The sequence below is a fragment of the Phycodurus eques genome, unplaced genomic scaffold (genome assembly GCF_024500275.1).
Source record: "Phycodurus eques isolate BA_2022a unplaced genomic scaffold, UOR_Pequ_1.1 contig_26, whole genome shotgun sequence".
Classification (NCBI taxonomy): Eukaryota; Metazoa; Chordata; class Actinopteri; order Syngnathiformes; family Syngnathidae; genus Phycodurus; species Phycodurus eques.
This window is the reverse complement of record NW_026904023.1, coordinates 397,537-422,566: the sequence shown is the minus strand read 5'-3', so window position 1 is coordinate 422,566 and position 25,030 is coordinate 397,537. Positions and strand designations below refer to the sequence as shown.

Below are 25,030 nucleotides of genomic sequence, written 5' to 3'. Positions count from 1 at the left end.
ACTTGGAATTTTATGGCTGCAACACGTTCCAAAAAAGATGGGACAGCGTCATGTTTACCACTGTGTAATATCACCTTTTCTTTTAACAGCATTCAATAAACGTTTGGGAACTGAGGACACTAATTGTTGAAGCTTTGTAGGTGGAATTCTTTCCCATTCTAGCTTGATGTACAGCTTCAGCTGTTCAACAGTCCGGGGTCTCCGTTGTCGTATTTTATGCTTCATAATGCACCACACATTTTCAATGGGAGACAGGTCTGGGCTGCAGGCACACCAGTCTAGTATCCGCACTCTTTTACTCCAAAGCCACACTGTTGTAACACGTGTAGAATGTGGTTTGGCATTGTCTTGCTGAAATAAGCAGGGGCGTCCATGAAAAATACGTTGCTTGGATGGCAGCATATGTTTCTCCAAAACCTGTATGTACCTTTCAGCATTAATGGTGCCTTCACAGATGTGTAAGTTACCCCTGCCATTGGCACTAACACAGCCCCATACCATCACAGATGCTGCCTTTTGAACTTGGCATCCATAACAGTCCGGATGTTTTTTTTCCTCTCTGGCCCGGAGGACACAACGTCCACAATTTCCAAAAATAATTTCAAATGTGGACTCGTCGGACCACAGAACACTTTTCCACTTTGCATAAGTCCATCTTAGATGAGCTCGGGCCGAGAGAAGCCGGCGGCGTTTCTGGGTGTTGTTGATAAATGGCTTTTGCTTTGCATAGTAGAGTTTCAAGTTGCACTTACGGATGTAGCGCCGAACTGTATTTACTGACATTGATTTTCTGAAGTGTTCCTGAGCCCATGTGGTGATATCCTTTACACATGGATGTCGGTTTTTGATGCAGTGCCGACTGAGGGATCGAAGGTCACGGGCATTCAATGTTGGTTTTCAGCCTTGTCGCTTACATGCAGTGATTTCTCCAGATTCTCTGAACCGTTTGATGATATTATGGACCGTAGATAATGAAATCCCTAAATTCGTGGCAATTGTACGTTGAGAAACATTGTCCTTAAACTGTTTGACTGTTTTCTCACGCACTTGCTCACAAAAAGGTGAACCTCGCCCCATCTTTGCTTGTCAATTCAGGGAAGCTCCTTTTCTACCCAATCATGGCACCCACTTGTTCCCAATTAGCTTGTTCACCTGTGGGATGTTCCAAACAGGTGTTTGATGAGCATTCCTCAACTTACCTCAGTCTTTTTTGCCACCTCTCCCAGCTTTTTTGGAACGTGTTGCAGCCATAAAATTCTAAGTTAATGATTATTTGCTAAAAACAATAAAGTATCAGTTTGAACATTAAATATCTTATCTTTGTAGTGTATGCAATTAAATATAGGTTGAACATGATTTGCAAATCATTGCATTCTGTTTTTATTTATGTTTAACACAACGTCCCAATTTAATTGGAATTGGGGATGTATTTATAGGGTTGGGGGGAAATTTCCTAAATTTCTTTTGTTTCTTGTAAATGTATCAGGTAAAATTAATTGTGGACATAATAAACAATAAGCTGCTATTATGGCAAATAATAACAACAACAACAATAATTTCATGCTTTATTTGAATTAAAGTGTCACTAACATCTCTCCAGGTTGGATTAATAGTTACCTGTAATTTACCTGTAACTTCTGATGTTGTTTTCCAACATAGAAATAATAAAAATGTTTTTGAAATTGAAAACAAAACACGTAATGCTCAAATGTTCTAATTATATTTATTATTACCCACATAATGGTCATGTGTAACATAGTGTTTACATAGCTCTGAGAAGCTCGTGATGTCCAAGTCATGAGTGAGACACAGTATGTCTGCTTAATGCTCTCTTTCACTACTTCGGTCTTTGTGTCTTAATAAAGCGTTGGTGTTAGCGTTTTGCTGAAGTCCGTGATGAAATATTGTACCGTGGCTCAAGCGTGTTTACCAACGTTTTCGCTCTCGAGCTTGCAATCATAAAGAAAACCTGGTTGAAATGTCTCAAGAATTGATGTTTGGCCTTGCTTGCTTCTTGGTTCCAGGTGATTGGGGCTTTACATTTTACTTATATTCCATGACTTGTTGATGGCAGCGGTGGTCAGCAAACAGTTTATCGCTTGCCCGTCATGCTTTCTCCTCAATAATTTTTTTACAACTGCAAAACCAAAATGCATCCATTCTTCTGATTTGAAGCTTCACAGGACATTCCCTCACGTCTTCAACAAAAAAGAACGGTCCAGTGTCCTTGATTCAACCTTTGCCACTTGTTCAGTTTAGCGCTCTGCTCACTGGCGCGGTGCGCTGTCATATTTCCTGCACTGCACGTTTCTCAGACCAGCCCACTCAATAGTGCCAGAAAAAAACTACACTGTTTGATACTTCCATGATCCACTGCGACATCACAGACAGGAATTCTTAATTGAGTAACGTTTAACGTCTTTATCATTAAAAGTGCTAAAAACCATGTGCATCCATATAGTCTCCTAGTATTGACACAATCGATTGATTACCTTTTAAAACGATTTAAATCGATATATTTTAGTCCGTAAGGCTAAGGACATATCGATCCAACTGGATCGTAGGAATATTAATCGTTAATTACATTAATTGTTACACCCCTCTACTGTAAATGGACACCATCTGAAGCCAAGCCTGGACGAGTTCGATGGCGAGTGCCTGGTGGGCAGGCCTGCACCCATGGGGCACAGCTCGAAGAGGCAACATGGGTACACGAGCTGCAGAAGCTGGCTCTCGGGACCTGGAATGTCAACTCTCTGGCAGGGAAAATAGCCTGAGCTGGTGCGTGATGTTGAGAAATTCCGGCTAGACATAGTCGTGCTCACCTCGACAAACAACTTGGTATCCAGTACCAGTCCTCTTGAGAGGGGTTGGACTCTCTTCCACTCAGGAGTTGCCCATGGTGAGAGGTACCAAGCAGGTGTGGGCATACTGATTGCACCCCTAGCTGGCCTTTACGTTGGGGTTCACCCCAGTATCCGAAAGGGTAGGCTCCCTCCACCTTTGGGTGGGGGAACGGGTCCTAACTGTTGTTTGTGTATATGCACCAAACAGCAGCTCAGAGTGCCCACCCTTGTTGGAGTCATTAGAGGGGGTGCTGGACAGTGCCCCTGCTGGGGAATCCCTTGTTCTTCTGGAGGACTTTAACGGTCACGTGTGCAATGACAGTGAGACCTTGGAAGGGCGTGATTGAGAAGTACGGCACCACCAATCAGAACCTGAGCGGTGTTTTGTAATTGGACTTCTGTGCTCATCAAGGACTGTCCATAAGAAACACCATGTTCAAACATAGGGGAAAACCTAGGGCGTGGGAGGAGTTTGGTGAGGCCAAGGAGAACGACTTCTGGACGGCTTTGAGGAAATTCTGGTCCACCATCTGGCGTCTCAGGAGTGGGAAGCAGTGCACCGTCAACACTGTGTATAGTGGCGCCAGGGTGCTGCTGACCTCAACTCGGGATGTTGTGAGTTGGTGGGCCGAATACTTCGAAGACCTCCTCAATTCCACTGACAGGCCTTCCTATGAGGAAGCAGAGTCTGAGGTGGGTTCTCCTATCTCTGGAGTTTAAGTCACTGAGGTTGTCAAAAAGCTCCTCTGTGGAAGGGCCCCAGGGGTGGATGAGATCCACCCAAAGTTCCTAAAGGCTTCTGGATGTTGTGGGGCTGTCTTGGCGAACACGCCTCTGCAACATCGCGTGGACATCAGGGACAGTGCCTCTGGATTGGCAGACTGGGGTGGTGGTCCCCCTTTTTAAGAAGGGAGACTGGAGGGTGTGTTCCAACTATAGGGGGATCACACTCCTCAACCTCCCTGGTAAGGTCAAGGCTGCCCTTTGTCACCTATTCTGTTCTTGATTTTTATGGACAGAATTTCTAGGTGCAGCCGAGGTGTTGAGGAGGTCCAGTTTGGTCGCCTCAATATTGGGTCTCTGGTTTTTGCAGATGATGTGGTTCTGATGGCTTCATCAAGCCGTGATCCTCAACTCTTGCTGGAGCGGTTCACAGCCGAGTGTGAACTGGCTGGTATGAAAATCAGCACCTCCAAATTTCAGGCCATGGTCCTTAGTCGTGGTCAGTATGTCGTGGTGAAGAACGAGCTGAGCCAAAAGGTTCCTACCCTCACCTATGGTCATGAGCTGTGGGTTGTGACCGAAAGGACAAGATCGCAGATACAAGCGACCTTCTCTCCCTTAGAGAGAGGGTGAGAAGATTGGTCCTCCGGGAGGGGCTCAGAGTCGAGCTGCTGCTCCTTTGCATTGAGAGGAGCCATCCTGCCTAGGGAACGCCTCAGGATCCCACGGGAAGGGTTGGACGAAGTGGCTGGGGAGAGGGAAGTTTAGACTTGCCAGCTTGGGCTGCGGAAGGAAATGGATGGATGGATGAAAATTATTAAGAAGTCACCACTCCACCTAAATTTAACACTACCACCCAACTTTGTCGGGGACGCTGTCTTTTTTTCTGCTTTTACAAATTGGCCTTCTTTGTCACTCAAGCTTTCTAGCTGAAGTGCCAGGATGAGGTACCTATTTAGAATTCACACAATAGCAGAAAGCAAAATAAATGGTCTTATTTCTATATACAGCGGCTGAAATAAATATTTAACACCACCATTCTTCTCACTAAATATATTTCCAAAGGTGCTATTGACATGAAAATTTCCCCAGATGTTGGGAACAACCCAAGTAATCCATACATACAAAGAAAGTAGAACAAATAAGATCAATTATTAAATTAAATTAAGTTGTGTGTAATAATGTGAAATGACACAGGGAAAAAGTATTGAACACGCCAATATTATTATTATCCATCCATCCATTTTCTGAGCCGCTTCTCCTCAGTAGGGTCGCGGGCGTGCTGGAGCCTATCCCAGCTATCATCGGGCAGGAGGCGGGGTACACCCTGAACTGGTTGCCAGCTAATTGCAGGGCACATACAAACAAACAACGATTCGCACTCACATTAACATCTACGGGCAATTTAGAGTCTCCAATTCATGCATGTTTTTGGGATGCTGGGAGGAAACCGGAGTGCCCGGAGAAAACCCACGCAGGCACAGGGGAGAACATGCAAACTCCACACAGGTGGGACCGGGGATTGAACCCTGGTCCTCAGAACTGTGAGGCTGACGCTCTAACCAGTCGTCCACCGTGCCGCCTATTATTATTATTATTATATTTATTTAATATACAAAATAAAAGTGAAAGGACTGCTCTTGTAACATTTTCTTGTGATAATCCGACGTTATTCACATGAAATGACAAAAGTATTCCTGTAAAATGTTTTTTTTCTTTTCCCAAAATGCAACCTTATTCTTATGAGATACGGCTTTATTCTCAAAATAAGTGTGACTTTTGTGATTTTTTTTAAAAGACTTCTTCATCTTTATGACTTTTTCTCAAATACATCAGACTTTATTTATTAGTTTAACCTTTATTTATCCAGGTAAAGTAATAGAGAATATTTTCATTGATTTAGATTTAAAACAAAGCAAAAATTAAAGCAAATACAAATACATATACTCACTCAACTCACTTTTATTTATATAGCACTTTAAGAAATAAAACCAACAAAATAAATTTACCTAGCATAATTTAGAAACAAAATGATATTGGGGTGAAAGATTTTAACAAACAAATTTTATTTGTTGCAGTGTTCCAGTAGTTTGGGGCAGAAAATTGAAAATATCGACTAAATTTAATGCGGACTTAAAGAACGAAGAGGTTAATAAAACTGTTGAAACGGAGAGGGTGTGTGGTGGTATGTATGGTGAGAAGAGAGCAAAGACAGGGTGGGGTCTTGCCAATGAGTGGACCAGTGAATTTGTCTGTATGAGTGAAGAGAGACCAATTAACCAGTGCAGTTTACAGTATCTTTATGTGGGTAAGAGTTTTTTTCAGTTTTTTATCATTAAAAAAAAAACAACTTTATTCTTGAAGAGTTACAGAGTTTTCACAGTCACACCTACGGGCAATTCAAAGTCTCCAATTAATGCATGTTTTTGGGATGTGGGAGGAAACCGGAGCGCCCGGAGAAAACCCACGCAGGCAAGGGGAGAACATGCAAACTCCACACAGGCAGGGCCGGGGATTGATCACGGGTCCTCAGAACTGTGAGGCATATGTGCTAACCAGTTGTACACCGTGCTGCTAGTACCGTAACGTGTAAAAATTAAAAATTAAAATAATAGGAAAACTTGAGCCTTAGTGGAATAAGCAGAGGTGGCAAAGAAGTCTGGAGCTTCCACTGAGGTGATGATAATACCGTTAGTAAAGATTCATGTGGCAGGAGTTTTCACTGTGATTTAGCGTGTTCTATATTCATCCATCCATTTTCTGTACCGCTTATCCTCACAAGGGTCATGGGATGCTGGAGCCTATCCCAGCTATCTTCGGGCGAGAGGCGGGGTACACCCTGAACTGGTCAACAGCCAATTGCAGGGTACATACAAACAAACAACCATTCGCACACACATTCACACCTATGGGCAATTAAGAGTTGTCAATTAAGCGACCATGCATGTTTTTGTGATGTGGGAGGAAACCGGAGTGCCCGGAGAAAACCCACGCAGGCACGGGGAAAACATGCAAACTCCAAACAGGTGGGGCCAGGATTGGAACCACGGTCCTCAGAACTGTGAGGCAGATGTGCTAACCAGTCGTTAACCCTGCCGCCATGTTCTACATTATTTTCTAAAATAGCCTACAGAATGGCTGATAAATTCAAAAGTGGGTTTCACAGAAACCAAAATGTGGATTGTCGTGTTAAAAAAAAAAAAAATCTTGGGAGTAGTTTTATGTTCATCCATTGAGCTATATCTGTAGCTACTGTATACCGTATTACTAATATGTTACTGTGATAAGAACCCTCTACACACTCTGGAGTGGAACTCCTTCCTTTTCAGTTTGGAGGGTGGTCTTCTTGCGCCTGCAGCATACTATTGTGACTACTGTTATGATGATGATCAGCACCAGGATGAGGAGGATGGCAGTTGCAATCACACCCACTGAATAGACTGTGGGGAAAAAAGAGATTTGAGATACATTATCAGATGAGTTAATGACAATGTTGATTAATTAAAATAAAAACACAGAGCGACACAAATGTATAATGCTTCAATGGCTTGGTGACACGTGGTCACGTTTGAAGCTTACCCCAAAGTGTTCCCATGAAAACAAGGCTCAAAATATTTGTTTTCTTTGAGGAGCAGTTTTTCTTAAACAATAAAAATACAACAATATAAGGGGGGAGTTGAATGTATTGGTGCAGCTAACGAATATTTTAGTACTCGAGTGTCCTACTGAAAGTTCTATCGAATAATCGAGTATTTGGATTAACTATATTTTTGCTTGGTGAAATGGAAATTATGAATACAAAATTGAAAATAATATTTGTTTTCTTTATATATAATCAACAGTTTTTATTTATTAAATTCACATTGGGCATAAAAGATAAGGCATTAATTTAAAAAAGGCATTAACAGCCTTTGTTCAACTTCACTTAAGCACATAACATTTAAGCATTTTGTGATATATTATTACATTAGGTTCATGGTTGTGCATTTATGAGCTTAGACCAGCCGACTATGAATAAGACATTCTTTGTCCTACTAGTAGTTTTGGAAGTGTTCAATTTGTTCAAACTAAAAAGAAGACACCTTGAGAGGAAACAAATATTTTCCTTCATCTGACTTCACCAAAACTCTTCTCTCTTTGGGTACATGACACATTTTACTCTTATTCATATCTGAACACCTTTCAACCTACATGACTCGTAGCCACTTACAGATCAAATGCTAGTATACTGGCCATATGGCACACACTGCGTAAACTGAGCAAAACTTTAAGCACCCGATATAAGTCACGTTCTGGTTGCTATGGTTGTGTTAATACTGTACTTGTCACCTTCATAACAAACAACAGAGACTATCCCAAGGGCTAACGTTATGTTAGTAACGTTAATCTAACTGATTTGCGCTATGCGTCATAATCGGTGTCTTCGGGGGAAAGAAAGGTCCGTGTTACAACAGTTACACGTCACGGTGCTCGCCTTACATTTCAGTATGCTCCCACACTTTTGCCATTTTGGTCTCACATTTTTATCATCAATTCAGCTTCTCAACTCCTGGGCCAACAACCGAGCTTTGCTTCACTACCGTCTTTTGATGACGTAATCGCGTTTTCATGTCTGTTCGTCCGTCGAGTACAGCGAAGCTTTTTGAGACACAACAATCTGTGATTTGCAGTTTTGCTTATCAATGTGTTTTATGAGGCACAAAATGTGAATTTTGACTTGCAAAGAGGGCTGCTTAATTTGAGCCTTAGGAAGATGAGAGCATGGAAAGTCCCAAAAGCTCTCCAGAAAAAACTTCAGACTGAGGGGTAGTAAGTAGATCGAGCCAAATTCCAGATCAATTAAATAATTTCTAAAGAGGTGTGTTCATAGAATGTTCCTTGAGTAGGTTGACAGACGTAGTTTGGCTTTTTCACCACCACATGGGATGTGTAATAGCCTAATACATTTAAGATGTGACTGGTGTGTAAACCTTCCATGGGCTCACCACCTGTGGGAGGGGCCAAGGGGGTCGGGTGCACAGTGAACTGGGTGGCGGCCGAAGGTAAGGACCTTGCCTGTCTGATCTCCGGCTACAGAAGCCAGCTCTAGAGACGTGGAATGTCACCTCTCTGGCAGGGAAGGAGCACAAGCTGGTGTGTGAGGGTAGAAGATAGATATAGTCGGGCTCACCTCAATACATAGCTTGGGCTCTGGCACCAGTCCTCTTAAGAGAAGGTGGACTCTTTTCCTCTGTGGAGTTGCAGAGCTGGTGTGGGCATACTTATTGCCCCTCGGCTGGGTGCCTGTACGTTGGGGTTTACCTCGGTGGACGAGAGGGTAGCCTCCCTTCGCCTTTTGGGTGGGGGAACGGGTCCTGACTATTGTTTGAGCCTATGCAACAAACAGCAGTTCAGAGTACCCACCGAGTACCCACCCCCAGTCCAGGAACAGTGGACCAGGTCTCAAACCTCGGCAGGGTCCTCGAGGGTTCATGGGAGTTTGCCCAACCAGTCTACATGTGTTTTATGGACTTGAAGAAGGCGTTCGACCGTGGAGTTCTGTGGGGGGTGGTTCGGGAGTATGGGGTACCGGACTGCTTGATAAAGGCTGTTTGGTCCCTGTACGACGGATGTGAGAGCTTGGTCCGCATTGCTAGCAGTGAGTCGGAATTGATTCCAGTGAGGGTTTGACTCCGCCAAGGCTGCCCTTTGTCATCAATTATGTTCATTACCTTTATGGACAGAATTTCTTGGCGCGGCCAAGATGTAGAGAGGGTCATTCTTGGTGACATCAGTACTACATCCCTGCTTTTGCAGATGATGTGGTTCTGATGGCTTCATCAAGCCATGATCTTCAACTCTAGCTGGAGCGGTTTGCAGCAAAGTGTAAAGCGCCTGGGATGAAAATCAGCACCTCCAAATCTGAGACCATGGTCCTCAGTCGAAAAATGGTGGACTGCCCACTCCGGGTCGGGGAAAAGATCCCGCCCCACGTGGAGAAGTTCAAGTATCAAATTGGAGTCTTGTTCACAAGTGAGGGAAAAATAGAGGAGGAAATCAACAGGCAGATTGGAGAGGTGTCTGCAGCAATGCGGGCTATGTATTGGTCTGTCGTGGTGAAGAAGGAGCTTTCCCAAAAGGCAAATTTCTTGATTTACCGGTCGATCTAAGTTCCTACCCTCACCTATGGTCTTCATGTGTTTTGTGGACTTGAAGAAGGCGTTCGACCGTGTCCCTCGGGGGGTACTGTGGGGTGTGCTTCGGGAGTATGGCGTACTGAACCCCCTGATACGGACTGTTCGGTCACTGTACGACGGGAGTCAAAGTTTGGTCCACATATCCCGCAGTAAGTCGGACTCATTACCGGTGAGGGTTGGACTCCGCCAAGGCTGCCCTTTGTCACCGATTCTGTTCATAACTTTTATGGACAGAATTGCAAGGCGCAGTTTCAAGTTAAATATAGTACAATTTTAACAATTTGAATGTCAAACAGATATTTAATCTTGTAAAGGATTGTTATATGCTGCAACCATGACTTGACGCAGCTGTTTTTTTTTCTCATGTTGTGTTGTCTGTGTGTTTATGCGCAGCTGTGTGTCTTATGTGCACATTTCTCTGGCGGAGCAAACTTCAACGCGATTCGAAGAATGTAAGCCTTTTGCTTACACGTTTTTTGTTTAAGTCTGTCAAAGAACACAGATTTTTCACAACATGCATACGTGCTTTGCATTGTGTCCTTACGAATTTAACTTCATGCGCAATATTCTTTTCCGCTTCCTGGACAAGTCCCAAGTCAAATCCCACCATTTGGGCTACCAGCAAATATATGGTTAATTCGGAACTATCCACTGATTCAATTGAAACTAAAATGCCCATCCATCAACACTGCTAGCATCCACTTCACAGGGACGCTGTTGACGGTATTTTTCCAGTATTTGAGTTGATACCCATTGGACCAAATTACAGCCAGTATTAACGGATTTTTGGTTGTTGAGAATGTTTTTTTGTTTTTGTATTTTGCTAAAGTGAGCATGGATGGGACCATGTGTCACCTTATCAAAAAAGGGGGTAGATTTGTCTGCAATTGTTTTTTTTTGTCTTTTGGTTTTGTCCTGTTTTGTGCTCTGGAATACAAAGGAAGTGGATTGTTTTATTTTTGTGCTTAGCAGCACAAGTCGGATCACAAGTTGCATTATTATGTTTGACACATAATTGATTGCCACAAAACCTGAATTTATAGATTCACTTAGAGGCAATTCAACAGGCTGCAAATACAGCACCGATGTTAGCATTATTACAGTGATACATATGATGATTGTTCTACAAACTCTTCTTCCTTTCCTTTCGGCTTGTCCCGTTAGGGGTCGCCACAGCGCGTCATCCTTTTCCATGTAAGCCTATCTCCTGCATCCTCCTCTCGAACACCAACTGCCATCATGTCTTCTCACGACATCCATCAACCTTCTCTTTGGTCTTCCTGTAGCTCTCTTGCCTGGCAGCTCCATCCTCACCATCCTTCTACCAATATACTCACTATTTCTCCTCTGGATGTGTCCAAACCATTGAAGTCTGCTCTCTCTCACTTTGTCTCCAAAACATCGAACCTTGGCTGTCCCTCTGATGAGCTCATTTCTAATTTTATCCAAACCGGTCACTCCGAGAGCGAACCTCAACATCTTCATTTCCGCCACCTCCAACTCTGCTTCCTGTTGTCTCTTCAGTGCCACTGTCTCTAATCCGTACATCACGGCTGGCCTCACCACTGTTTTATAAGCTTTGCCCTTCATCCGAGCAGAGACTCTTCTGTCACATAACAAACCTGACACCTTCCTCCACCCGTTCCAACCTGCTTGGACCCGTTTCTTCACTTCCTGACCAGACTCACCATTGCTCTGGACGGTTGACCCCAAGTATTTAAAGTCCTCCACCCTTGCTATTTCTTCTCCCCGTAGCCTCACTCTTCCCCCACCACCGCTCTCATTCATGCACATATATTCTGTTTTACTTCGGCTAATCTTCATTCCTCTTCTTTCCAGTGCATGCTTCCTTTCTAACTGTTCCTCCAGCTGCTCACTACCTTCACTGAAAGAAAAATATTTGCCAAAACAGTATATTTAACATTTCAAATTTCAATCAGGGTTCCGAACTCATCAGAGTACAGAATCTGCTCTTATAAAAGTGCTAAATGATATAAGGTTGAATACTGAAAAGTGTCAATTCTGGTCTTGTTGGACCTCAGTGCGCCTTTTCATACGGTAGATCGTAATATACTGAACAGGTTGGAAACGTGGGTAGGACTAAATGGAACAGTCCTTAAATGGTTCAGGTCCTACTTGGAGGAAATGAGTTATTTTGTAACCATTGGAAGTGTTCAGTCTCATCGAATGGCAATGGCCTATGAGGTCCCTCAAGGGTCAGTTCTTGGACCCCTCCTCTTCAGCCTGTATATGCTACCCTTGGGTCAAATTCTTCAGAACTTTAATTTTGACTATCACAGCTATGCAGATGACACACAGTTATATCTAGCAGTGTCTCCAGATGACGACAGTTCAATTGAGGTTTTGTGTCACTGTCTAAAACAGATAAATATCTGGATAAGCCAAAATTTTCTTCAGTTAAACCACAACAAAACTGAGATAATTGTTTTTGGCAACAAAGAAAAGTGAATTGCTGTTAGTAAATACATGGAGTCACTCTCTTTAAAAACCAAAGACCAATTTTCTGAGCTGCTTCTCCTCACTCGGGTCGCGGGCGTGCTGGAGCCTATCCCAGCTATCATCGGGGAGGAGGCGGGGTAATTCCTGAACTGGTTGCCAGCCAATTGCAGGGCACATACAAACAAACAACCATTCGAACTCACATTCACACCTACGGGCAATTTAGAGTTGTCGAATAACCTACCACGCATGTTTTTGGGATGTGGGAGGAAACCGAGGGCCCGGAGAAAACCCACGCAGGCACGGGGAGAACATGCAAACTCCAAAAAGGGGATTGAACCCCGGTCCTCAGAACTGTGAGGCAGACGCTCTAACCGGTCGTCCACCGTGCCGCCTTTACCGCTTTTTGGTTGTCGAAAATGTTTTTTTGTTTTGTATCTTACTGGGGTGAGCATGGGTGGGACCATGTGTCACTTTATCAAGGGGGGGGGTGATGTCTTGAGTGGTTGATTATTGATTACCACAAAACCTGAATTTATAGATTCACTCAGAAACAATTCAACAGGCTGCAAACACAGCAACAATATTAGGATTATCATAGTGACACATATGATTTTTCTACAAACATTTGTCCATAATTTTGAACTCAATGGAACATTCACCTATTTGGGTTGACATATAAAGCGACAGACAAAATTGTGCACATTTGTCATTACGTCAACATGCTATGATATGGTGGCTTCCCACATGCGGTACACATATTAAAAATTACAAGACTTGTATACAATAGAATGTCTGTGGTTAAAAAAGGGACGCAGTGGCAATGCTGAAGAAAAGGGACACAGGGGCCTAACTAAATTTCTTAGCTGATACTGGCATATAGTCGGCAAAGATACATTTTAACTGTGGTCAGAAAAACAAAATTTCTCAATTTCAAACCCCAAAACTTCAGAAGAAAAATCTAATAATGGTACAGATGTTATATTTGGCCATGACAAATTATCGCAGGTCCTGGATTAGTAATAATGCATAACTGACCATGTCACTGACATCCCATGGACAAAAAATGGTCAGATTTCATCCAACTGAGTCCTTCGATTGCTAGACTACTCAAAACACTTCACTCGTTATTGACATGACCTCGTGTTGACACAGACACAGGCTTTTGTGGGAAAGGAAAAATACTATATTGATAATGTATATAATGAAATAACGATCAATGTACTTACAAAATACTGTCTAGATTATGGTAGTTTAAGTAAGAACTGAAGTAAGTGGTAGTAGCACAATTGACCGAAATTATTGTCTGAATTTTATAAAAATTCTTTGAAAGCTTTCCTCTGAAAACGGCTTTCTGTTAGGTTACAATTTGACCTCAAAACCCATAACCGATGCGACTGGATATCCGTTCGTAAAGGCGACAGATACAACTGTATCGGTAGCAGTCTCCGTTATCGATAAAAAATCCGCCAGTAATCCTTAGATACGTCGGTTGTAGGGCTGCGGACCGGATATTGCGAGGTTAGGCTGAGGCATTATGGTTTTCATCTTGTAAAACAAGCGTGAGACGTCTCGTGCTGTGCTCCTCAGGTAATGTTATGCTTACAACCAAACACAGCAGTGCTGGATACTAGCGACACTACTAGCTTAATTACATTTATCCGTAGCATCACTAGTTTAACATCAAATATCATTTCAGTAGTTAAGCTACTTTCGGGGTCACGGCGATAGCAAAGTAGCCTTCCCCAAGGAGTTGTAAACATTGAATGCGACATCACAGTACCTTATCTCATGTCCGCCTTCGACACTGGGGCCGGCGGTAAAATGTGCGCCGCAGATTGTAAACATGCATGGCAAAGGTAGGTACATCTCGGCAATTTCCTTGGGCTGTAATTCAGAAAATTAATGCTTCTTCTCGAGTCCTCGCGGTCCACTTATACGTTCAAGTTGTTCAACCCTAAAAAGAAACTACTAAGAGGACACAAAGCCAGGAATGTCCCGAAACTGTCAATCGCCAGTTGAATTAAGCTTGTCATCACGACTTAAAAGTTCAAAAAGTCAGTCAGCACTCAGCAAGCAGAAAAAAAAAGAAAACAAAAACTGTGTGCAGTGGCGGTCCTAGCTTGAATGGTACGGTGTGTGAGGCCCCCCTTGTCTCTTTAAATTTTGTTTGTGTAGAGTTTGTGGAGAGAAAATCTCCAAAATTAATTGTTTTATTGTTGTGGTCTATTGAAATGATTTATTTAAGTAAAATATTATTTTTATTTTACTGTGCCATAAAGCAACACTGCTCAGGGTTAAGTGGTCTTTTACTGTACATGTTTGAAAATAAGGTTAGACAAATGTCATTTTATAGAATTGGGTTAAGTCAAGGTTCTTTATGATTAGCACATGTGCAAATGTTAACTATCACATTTTTTTCTGCATGAACTTGAAAATCGTATCGCTCCCGCACTGAATCAAATCGTATCGAATCGTTCCGCCCCTAAATATATAGTTTTTTAATCAAATCTCTACCTGTGTATCTAGATATGTATTGAATCGGCCTCGTGCCAGAGATTCCCAACCCTAGTAGCTACCACTTGCAAATAAATGCTGGGAAGTCAATTAAATTAGGTTACATATGACGTAACGTGTGCGCCCTATCCCTTTTTGAGATTGTCTTTGCAGGCACTCCATTGGACTGGATCCATTCGTGTCGACTGAAGCCAGGTCTGTCGATGGACAGACGAATCATTCAGGTATTGCACATTATCAACTAAATCAATTTCAGGAAAAAAGTCCAATCAGCACTGCCAAGGGCAGCCGACGGGCCCCTGCATGTCATCAAACCCGGCGACTTCGTGTTGATTAAGAACTTCCGGAACTTAGCATACACTTTTAGCGTGCTGGTAACTGATTGCACGTCGATAGGTCACAGAGGAGCAGAAGATAGGTCATAAAAGCCGTGCAACGGCCAATCATCTGTTGTCCGAATTGACACCCCACACACACGCGCTTGCGTAACTCGGCAGAAGAACAGAAGAAGATGGCGTCCCTAATACACTGGGGGGGTTTCAAACCCTTCCTCGGTGGTTCAGCGTCAATTTTAATATTATGCTGGCCATGCAAGAACTGGGATGTTTTCAGCTTCCAGGAATTGTGTACAGATCCTTGCAACATGGGGCCGTGCATTATCATGCTGCAACATGGGGTTATGGGCGTGGATGAATGGCACAACAATGGGCCTCAGGATCTCGTCACGGTATCTCTGTGCATTCAAAATTCCATCAATAAAATGCACCTGTGTTCGTTGCCCATAACATGCCTACCCATACCATAACCCCACCGCCACCATGGGCCACTCGATCCACAATGTTGACATCAGCAAACCGCTCATCCACACGACGCCACACACGCTGTCTACCATCTGCCCTGAACAGTGAAAACTGGGATTCATCCATGAAGACAATACCTCTCCAACGAGCCAGACGCCATTGAATGTTAGCATTCGCCCACTCAAGTCCATTACGATGACAAACTGGAGTCAGGTCGAGACCCCACAAGGAGGACAACGATCATGCAGATGAGCTTCCCTGAGACGGTTTCTGACAGTTTGTACAGAAATTATTTGGTTATGCAAACCGATTGTTGCAGCAGCTGTCCGGGAGGCTGGTCTCATTCGATCTTGGAGGTGAACATGCTGGATGTGGAGGTCCTGGGCTGGTGTGGTTACACGTGGTCTGTGGTTGTGAGGCCGGTTGGATGTAATGCCAAATTTTCTGAAACGCCTTTGGAGACGGCTTATGGTAGAGAAATGAACATTCAATACACGGGCAACAGCTCTGGTGGACATTCCTGCAGTCATCATGCCAATTGCACGCTCCCTCAGAACTTGCGACATCTGTGGCATTGTGCTGTGTGATAAAACTGCACGTCAGAGTGGCCTTTTATTGTGGCAACCCTATGGCACACCTGTGCAATAATCACGCTGTCTATTCAGCATCTTGATATGCCACAGCTGTGAGGCGGGAAGGATTATTATTATTATGGATAAATGCTCACTAAACAGATTTAGACAGATTTGTGAACAATATTTAAGGTAAATGGCCTTTTGTGTATGTAGAAAAAGTTTTAGATCTTGGAGTCCAGCTCACGAAAAATGAGAGCAAAGACAAAAGCGTAGATATTTATATATATAAAAAATCCAGCACCAACCAGCATGGATTTTTTTGCTGGTGTAAAATGGTTAATGCTAGTTTATGCTGGTCAGATGCTGGTGTTACCGCTGGACCAGCATGGCAATGCTGGTCAAGCTAGTGGACCAGCATAGGATTTTAGTAGACCAGCATGGGATGCTTGTGGACCAGCATGGCATGTTGGTGGACCAGCATAGGATATTTGTGCACCAGTATGGGATGTTGGTTGACCAGCATGGTATGGTGATGGACCAGCACAGGATGCTCGTGGACCACTACGGGATGGTGGTGGACCGGCATGGGATTCTGCTGGACCAGCATGGGATGATTAGTGGAACAGTATGGTATGCTGGTCAAGGAGATTTACCACTACAGTTTTTTCCATGTTACTGAATGGGTCGAGGTGGCACGGTGGCCGACTGGTTAGAGCGTCAGCCTCACAGTTCTGAGGACCCGGGTTCAATCCCTGGCCCCGCCTGTGTCGAGTTTGCATGTTCTCCCCGTGCCTGCGTGGGTTTTCTCCGGGCACTCCGGTTTCCTCCCACATCCCAAAAACATGCATTAATTGGAGACTCTAAATTGCCCGTAGGTGTGACTGTGAGTGCGAATGGTTGTTTGTTCCTATGTGCCCTGCGATTGGCTGGCAACCAGTTCAGGGTGTACCCCGCCTCCTGCCCGATGACAGCTGGGATTGGCTCCAGCACGCCCGCGACCCTAGTGAGGAGAAGCGGCTCAGAAAATGAATGAATGAATGGGTCGACATTGCCATAATAGTCAACCAATTGGGTCACCTTAATGGTTCGAGACTTTGATGTATCGAGGCAATCTTTACCATAAGAGCACACCTCACAGGAACGACTGCTCTCCGGGAAAGGAGCATAGCACCAAATCCTGGGCCCCGATACTCTTCAAGGGTTCCCCCACCTCACCTAAAACTCACCTCCACTGTGCCCTATACACACACTGTAGTCTATCCTTTACTTGTTTTATTATGTTTTGTGACTTATGTTTTAAGTTTGAGCTCACAATATTGTATAACAAAAGGCTGCCCCAGTGGTGTGCAAAGGGTGGGCCGAACGGTGCAGTGGCCACAGGCATCTACCTTGGGCATCCAAACGGGTTGGGATGGGCATCGATGTAACCCCCGCCCACCAACGCTGGCATTTGTTTTTCAAGGGGGAAAATCTTCGATCAGTGCTATTGAATATATCCGCTGTGAAACAATAATTAAAAAATGTTATATTGATCTAACTCACCAATCCCTCACTTAATTCGCTCGACCACAGCTAACACAGCACCATCCTGTATGCTAGATGCTTACTGATGGAGCAACTCATCTTCCATCGGTCTGGAACTTTTTACACATAGTGGTGACCAGGGGCGGTTTCTGATCTGAGCGACACGGGCCGCCGCCCAGGGCGGCATTCCGTGGGGGGTGGCCAATTTGCCAGAAAAATGCAGCCAAATTAATCGGGAGATGCTTCATCATGCAACAAGACAATGACCCAAAACACACTGCCAACACAACAAATGACTTCATCAGGGGGAAAAAGTGGAAGGTCTTAGACTGACCAAGTCAATCACCGGACCTTAACCCAATAGAGCATGGATTTTACCTCCTGAAGAGGAGACTGAAGGGTGAAACCCCCAGAAACAAACAAGAACTGAAAGAGGCTACATTAAAGACCTAGAAAAGCATTTCAAATGAAGAATGCAACAGTTTGGTGAAGTCAATGGGTTATAGCCTTGATACAGTTATTGCAAGTAAGGGTTATGCCACCAAATATTAAATATTATTCACTTTAAGTTAATTTAATCATGTCTGTTCCAATACTCACTCGAAAAGTGGGTGGGTTTTCATTCCGGGAGGCTTGATGAAGGAACTCCAACCGCTGGACATTGGTGTAAACAAGGCGTGAAAAGTGAAGTTGCGAGCGGCATGGGAGCGATGGATGACAGATGGCGAACACAGCTTTACTAAGACTAGGAGGCAGTTACGTGAGCTATGCCACAATTTGTGAATGGATTGTGGCTGCTTGTGCTCACGTGTCTGCTTGCACTGTTGTTCGTGCTTTCATAAAAGCCGGCATCATTTCTGAGGAGCCGCACAGCAACGAGACTGACTGACAATGACGAGAGAGTTTGATGGAGAACTTGCAAAGCTGTTCATTTCGGATACAGAAGATCAGGACTTTGATGGATTTGTGGATGAGGATTGATAAAAGAATAACGTGAGTACATTGTTAAATACTTCAATAAAGCACAACCGAACTGACTGTTTACATTGTTAAATACTTCAATAAAGTACAACCGAACTCAGTTTTGCTCCAGCTGCCTTTTTAAAAACATACGCTCGCATGCATGCGAGCGTATGTTTTAGCGTGCTTGCATGCTACCACTGCAGCCAAGGTGATCAGAGAGGCAGGCAGGAGAGTACTTGGTGTATCTTCTGGCAGGAAAGGACAGAAGGAGACTTGGTGGTGGAACCTCACAGTACAGGAAATCATACAAGGTAAAAGGTTAGCTAAGAAGAAGTTGGACACTGAGATGACTGAGGAGAGGCAAAAGGAATACATTGAGATGCGACATAGGGCAAAGGTAGAGGTGGCAAAGGCCAAACAAGAGGCATATGATGACATGTATGGCAGGTTTGACACTAAAGAATGAGAAAAGGATCTATACAGGCTGGCCAGACAGAGGGATAGAGATGGGAAGGATGTGCAGCAGGTTAGGGTGATTAAGGATAGAGATGGAAATATGTTGACTGGTGCCAGCAGTGTGCCAGCTAGATGGAAATAATACTTCGAGGAGTTGATGAATGAGGAAAATGAGAGAGAAGGGAGAGTAGAAGAGGCAAGTGTGGTGGACCAGGAAGTGGCAATTATTAGTAAGGGGGAAGTTAGAAAGGCATTAAAGAGGATGAAAATGGAAAGGCAGTTGGTCCTGATTACATTCCTGTGGATGTATGGAAACATCTCTGTGGAGATTTTGACCAGCTTTTTCAATAGAATTCTAGTGCGTGAGAAGATGCCTGAGGATATGTATCATGAGTATTGATAAATGTATTGACTGAATAGTATTTTTTTTTTTTTTTAAATGTTCAGGAAGATCTCTATTTAACGAGTTAAATTTTTTTATGTTTATCTTACTATCAACATAGGATGTTGGTCAATGCTGGTTGACAGGCAGCTATGCCAGTCAGATCTGGTTTTACAGGTGACACCAACTACCAGCATGCTGCTGTTGCCCCACTGGTAGCTAGTGACACCAGCAAAACCAGCATGCTGGTGCCGTGCTGGTTGCTGGTAACAGCAAAACCAGCATGCTGGTGCCATGCTGGTTGCTGGTGACACCAAGCAAGACCATCATCAGATGATCTGTGTTGCGTTTCTTGTACGATATATCATGTCCTGTTGTCTGGTCCCTTTGGTGAAATCTTTAGTCTCTCGCATAGTTGGCACTGCATTTATTCAATATTCACAGGTGACCTCTGATGACCGACTGGCAACATGCCCCGCTACTGATGCTGATACTGCTACGGATACATTTTCCTGAGCTTTCCTATCAATGACTCATATTCCCAGTCTAACTTCATTGCATGACTGGCTTACAAACCCGCTTATGTAAGATTTTCTTAGACCTCAGATGTGAATTTCTAGACAATTATGAGGTTGTTTTGTAAATACATGTTATACTCTGATATCGTTTTGATTCCTCCATGCTATTTTTGGAATTTTTGGTTACTCAGTGATTAGTAATGTTTAGTAATTTTCCTTTCTTGTGTGATTAATAGTTGATTATGTTATATGATCAAAAGGGGGTAGCTGAGTTGGAAAATTGTTTTATATATGGGTCATTCCACGGATGTGGTGAAATGTTACGAGCAATAATTAACGGAAAAATAAATTAAAAGGCATCAAATATTAACACAACAGTATTGTCAGTAATCAGGTATCAACATGTAGATATAAAATAATATTGTATCAAGAATTTTCCACCTTCAATTATTTTGCAATAAACCATGTTTAACGCATTTTTGTGGTTTTTGACCATTTTAGCAGTCATCAACGGAAATAGGCACAGTGTGAAAAATATCTGCAAAATCATGGAACCACTTCGCCATTATCTGCTAAAAGGGTGCGTCTCCCACTCAACAGAAGTTAATGATATTCCATTGCGAGATTTCTGAGAGGCACTTATCAGAAATAGGGATCATCTCAAAGGATCGGCTTGAAATGTTTTATCTCTTTTATGAGTGAGTCACATAGAGTTCCTTTTTCTGAATGTAATATTTATTTATGACATGATGCTTTTGCCCTTGCTAAATTCTATTCATTAATTCTATTGATTAAAATGCCTTTTTTGATTGTAGAAAAATGTCCTTTATTTTGAGAATGATAGCCACTGTGTTAACCATGATGACAGACATAACACTTTACCAACATGGCCTAAAATCATTTTACTCCTTTTCTTGAAAGGTTATTTCGGCTATAACATACATTCATAACAGGTCCTGACTGTCATATGAAGACCGTCCTAGGTCAGTAACAAGTGCAAAAGATCATTAAGCGAGGAACAGCTTCAAAGAAGTGTGGTCAGCACTACGCCCGAAATCTACTAAGATTACTCTGTCGAGGCGTAAGCTAACTTCAACGGGGCCGACGCTTAACAGGCGGCTGTTAGAACCGAGGCGAATCTTTCTCGACCCCGGCTTAAGCAAGCTCCCGTCGCCATTTATGGTCCATTGTGTAATACGCAAGGACAAGGGGGGGCTTTAACCCTTTAAATGGAGAGCTAGTCAGGTTGGTAAATACTATTGTTATTATTTACTATTGGAAATAATTTGTTTGGAGCAATTAAGTACACAGGTATATACAGTAACTGAACAAGGAATTTCAATACACACATTGCTCCATCTTGTAATCGGATTGGTGACACAATACCGTCTCTCAGAATACAGCCGGGACAATTTGACGTATGACGTCACATACACACACACGCACACACACAGACATTATATATATATATATATATATATATATATATATATATATATATATATATATATATATATATATATATATATATATATATATATATATATATGTGTCTCTGTGTGTGTGTGTGTGTGTGTGTATGTGTATATATATATATATATATACACACACACACACACACACACACATACACACAGTTCTGTGGACCCGGGTTCAATCCCCAGCCCCGCCTGTGTGGGGTTTGCATGTTCTCCCCGTGCCTGCGTGGCTTTTCTCCGGGCACTCCGGTTTCCTCCCACATCCCAAAAACATGCATGAATTGGTGACCCTAAATTGCCCGTAGGTGTGACTGTGAGTGCGAATGGTTGTTTGTTTGTATGTGCCATGTGATTGGCTGGCAACCAGTTCAGGGTGTACTGCGCCTCCTGCCCGATGACAGCTGGGATAGGCTCCAGCACGCCCGCGACCCTAGTGAGGAGAAGCGGCTCAGAAAATGGATGGATGGATATATATATAACAAAATGGAGGACATATATTATTATCATCATCTGCCATTATCTATCCACTGCAGGATGAAGGCTTCTTCTTCACGTTTCCAACTACTACGACATTTTTCAATTTGTTGCCAGTGTATTCCAGTGTGTTTAATGATTTCATTTGTGTCCAGTGGTCTCCAATTGATAGTGTCTGTGGTCCACCTTTTGTCAGCTCTTCGGGCAACGTGGCCAGCCCATTTCCATTTAGGACTTTATTTTTTGAATGACGTCGGTAACTCACATCTGCGGTCTTATCCAAATGCATCTTTTCTTGTCGCGAATGCTTATTTTCAACATTTGCCGTTCTTTGAATAACTTTGGCATTCGTAGCCCAAGTTTCACTACCGTAAGTGAGGACTGGTAAATTACATTGATCGAAAACTTTTCTTTTCAAGCAAACGGGAAGATTGTTCTTGAATGTAACACTAAGCCTTCCATAAGCCTGCCAGGCAAGCTTTATGCGGCGTTCAACTTCAGTGCTTGTATTTCCATCCATTGTTACAAGTTGGCCTAAATAGATCAGAATCAGAATCAGAATCATCTTTATTTGCCAAGTATGTCCAAAACACACAAGGAATTTGTCTCCGGTAGTTGGAGCCGCTCTATTACAACAGACAGTCAATTTACAGAACACTTTGGAGACATAAAGACTTTGACAAAAAACAATTGTGCAAAAAGATGCAGAGTCCTCTAGCCCTTAGAGCAGTTCGAATGACTAATATTACAATAGTCCGGTGCAATGACCATTGTGCAAAGGGCGCTGAGACTTCAAGGAGTGTATGCGGTTTAAAGTGACGAGTAGTGCGATCATCTGGGACAATGATGGTTGTGCAAATGTTACAGATACTCCTCAATCAGTGTGCAAATGGAGCAGATGCTACTCTGGCATGAGTGGCCAGTATATGCAAATAGTGCACCATGGCGAGACAACTACAGTGAGTGCACGAGTAATACATAATTGGCTCCACAGAAATGTGACAACGAACTCAAGTCAAAAAATTTTCAGCTTGTTGTAATGGAATTATAGGTTAGGTGTTTAAGAAGTTGATCACAAGAGGGAAGAAGCTGTTGGAATGTCCACTAGTTCTAGTTTGCGTTGATCGTTTGACCTACCTGAGGGGAAGGAGCTGGAAGAGCTGGTGGTGCAGACGGTCCGAGAGGATTTTGCACGCCCTTGTCTTAGTTCTGGCAGCGTGCAAGTCCTCAATGGTGGGTAGGGGGGTACCGACAATCCTTTCAGCAGTTTTGATTGTCCGTTGCAGTCGGAGTTTGTCCTTTTTTGTAGCAGCACCAAACCAGACTGTGATGGAAGAACACAGGACTGATTCGATGACCGCTGTGTAGAACTGTCTCAGCAGCTCCGGTGGCAGGCCATGCTTTCTCAGAAGCCGCAGGAAGCACATCCTCTGCTGGGCCTTTTTGAGGACGGAGTTGATGTTGGTCGCCCACTTCAGGTCCTGAGAGACTGAAATTCCCAGGAACTTGAAGGTCTCGACGATTGAAACAAGGCAGCTGGACAACGTGAGGGGCAGCTGTGGCGAAGGATGCCTCCTGAAGTCTACGATCATCTCTACAGTCTTGAGCGTGTTCAGCTCCAGGTTGTGTCGGCCGCACCACAGCTCCAGCTGCTCCGCTTCCTGTCGATATGCAGACTCGTCACCGTCCTTGATGAGGCCGATGACAGTGGTGTCATCTGCAAACTTCAGGAGCTTGACAGTCGGGTTCGCTGAGGTGCAGTCGTTCGTGAAGAGAGAGAAGAGCAGCGGAGAGAGGACACAACCTTGGGGCGCCCCAGTGCTGATGCTGCGTGTGGATGAGGTGGCCTCCCCCAGCCTGACCTGCTGTGTCCTGCCCATCAGAAAGCTGTTAATCCACTGGCAGATGGCAGGTGAGACGCTGAGCTGGAGAAGCTTGGTTGAAAGGAGTTCAGGGATGATGGTGTTGAACGCTGAGCTGAAGTCCACGAACATGATCCTCGCGTAGGTCCCTGCACTGTCGGGGTGTTCTAGGATGAAGTGCAGTCCCATGTTGACTGCATCATCCGCAGACCTGTTCGCTTGGTAGGCAAACTGCAGGGGGTCCAGCAGCGGACCTGTGACACTCTTGAGGTGGTCCAGCACGAGACGTTCGAAGGACTTCATGACCACAGATGTCAAAGCGACAGGCCTGTAGTCATTCAGACCAGAGATTGCAGGTTTCTTGGGGACTGGAATGATGGTGGAGCGTTTGAAACAGGATGGAACTTCGCACATTTCCAAAGATCTGAGTGAAGACTGGAGCGAGCTGGTCCGCGCAGACTTTGAGGCAGGATGGGGACACATGGTCCGGTCCTGCCGCTTTGTTAATCTTCTGTTGTTTGAAGATGCGTCTCACATCCTGTTCATGGATGGTTAACGCAGAAGTCAGAGGTGTGGTTGTGGTCGCGGGTGCGGCCGGGTGGGTGTGTGGTGTGAAACTGTCCTTTTCAAATCTGCAGTAGAAGGTATTCAAGTCGTTGGCTAGTGTGCTATTGTTCTCAGCTTGGGGGGGATCGTCGCTTGTAATTAGTCAGCGATTGGAATGCATGCCAGACTGATTTAGAGTCGTTCGTGCTAAACTGTTTTTCCAACTTTGCTGCATAGATCCTCTTTGCAATGTTAATTTCTTTAGTAAGCTGGTTTCTAGCTCGATTATACAGGGCCCTGTCCCACCTCTGATATGCATCTTCCTTAGCTCGACTGTCCTACACAGTCGATGTGCTGCTTGTATTTAGATGTAGTTGTCGATGGCGTCTAAGACATAGTCCTCCATTTTGATATCTTTTTTTGGACAGTAACGATTGAACATGACCTTCGTTATGCTTTTGTTCATTTTCAGACCTGAGCGACGGCTTTCTAACTCTAATTCCTGAATACGACGCTGCAGTTGTGCAGCATCGTAGGAGAATAAAATGATGTCGTCTGCAAAACAAAGATCGCTCAAATAAGCGCCGTTAATTTTTAGTCCTTCTTTTTCCCAATTGAGCTTTTTAAATATTTCTTCAAGGCAAGCTGTAAATAGTTTTGGAGACAGTGGGTCGCCTTGCCTGAACCCTTTTCCTCGACTTATTCGCACTCTTCCATAATCAATTCGTAT

The 25,030-nt window shown here is 43.7% G+C and overlaps 1 protein-coding gene across 2 annotated transcripts in view; it reads right to left on the bottom strand.

Annotated features, from left to right (window-relative positions):
- Positions 1 to 1,709: 1,709 nt before the first annotated feature.
- The window catches only part of f3a (coagulation factor IIIa), a 52,353-nt gene continuing 29,032 nt past the window's right edge, over positions 1,710 to 25,030 (bottom strand). For both annotated transcript variants that reach the window (XM_061669835.1, XM_061669836.1), the window contains one exon: positions 1,710 to 7,009. In XM_061669835.1, the coding sequence (XP_061525819.1) occupies positions 6,864 to 7,009 (146 nt within the window). In that variant the 3' untranslated portion in view covers positions 1,710 to 6,863. The remainder of the gene's footprint in view (positions 7,010 to 25,030) is intronic.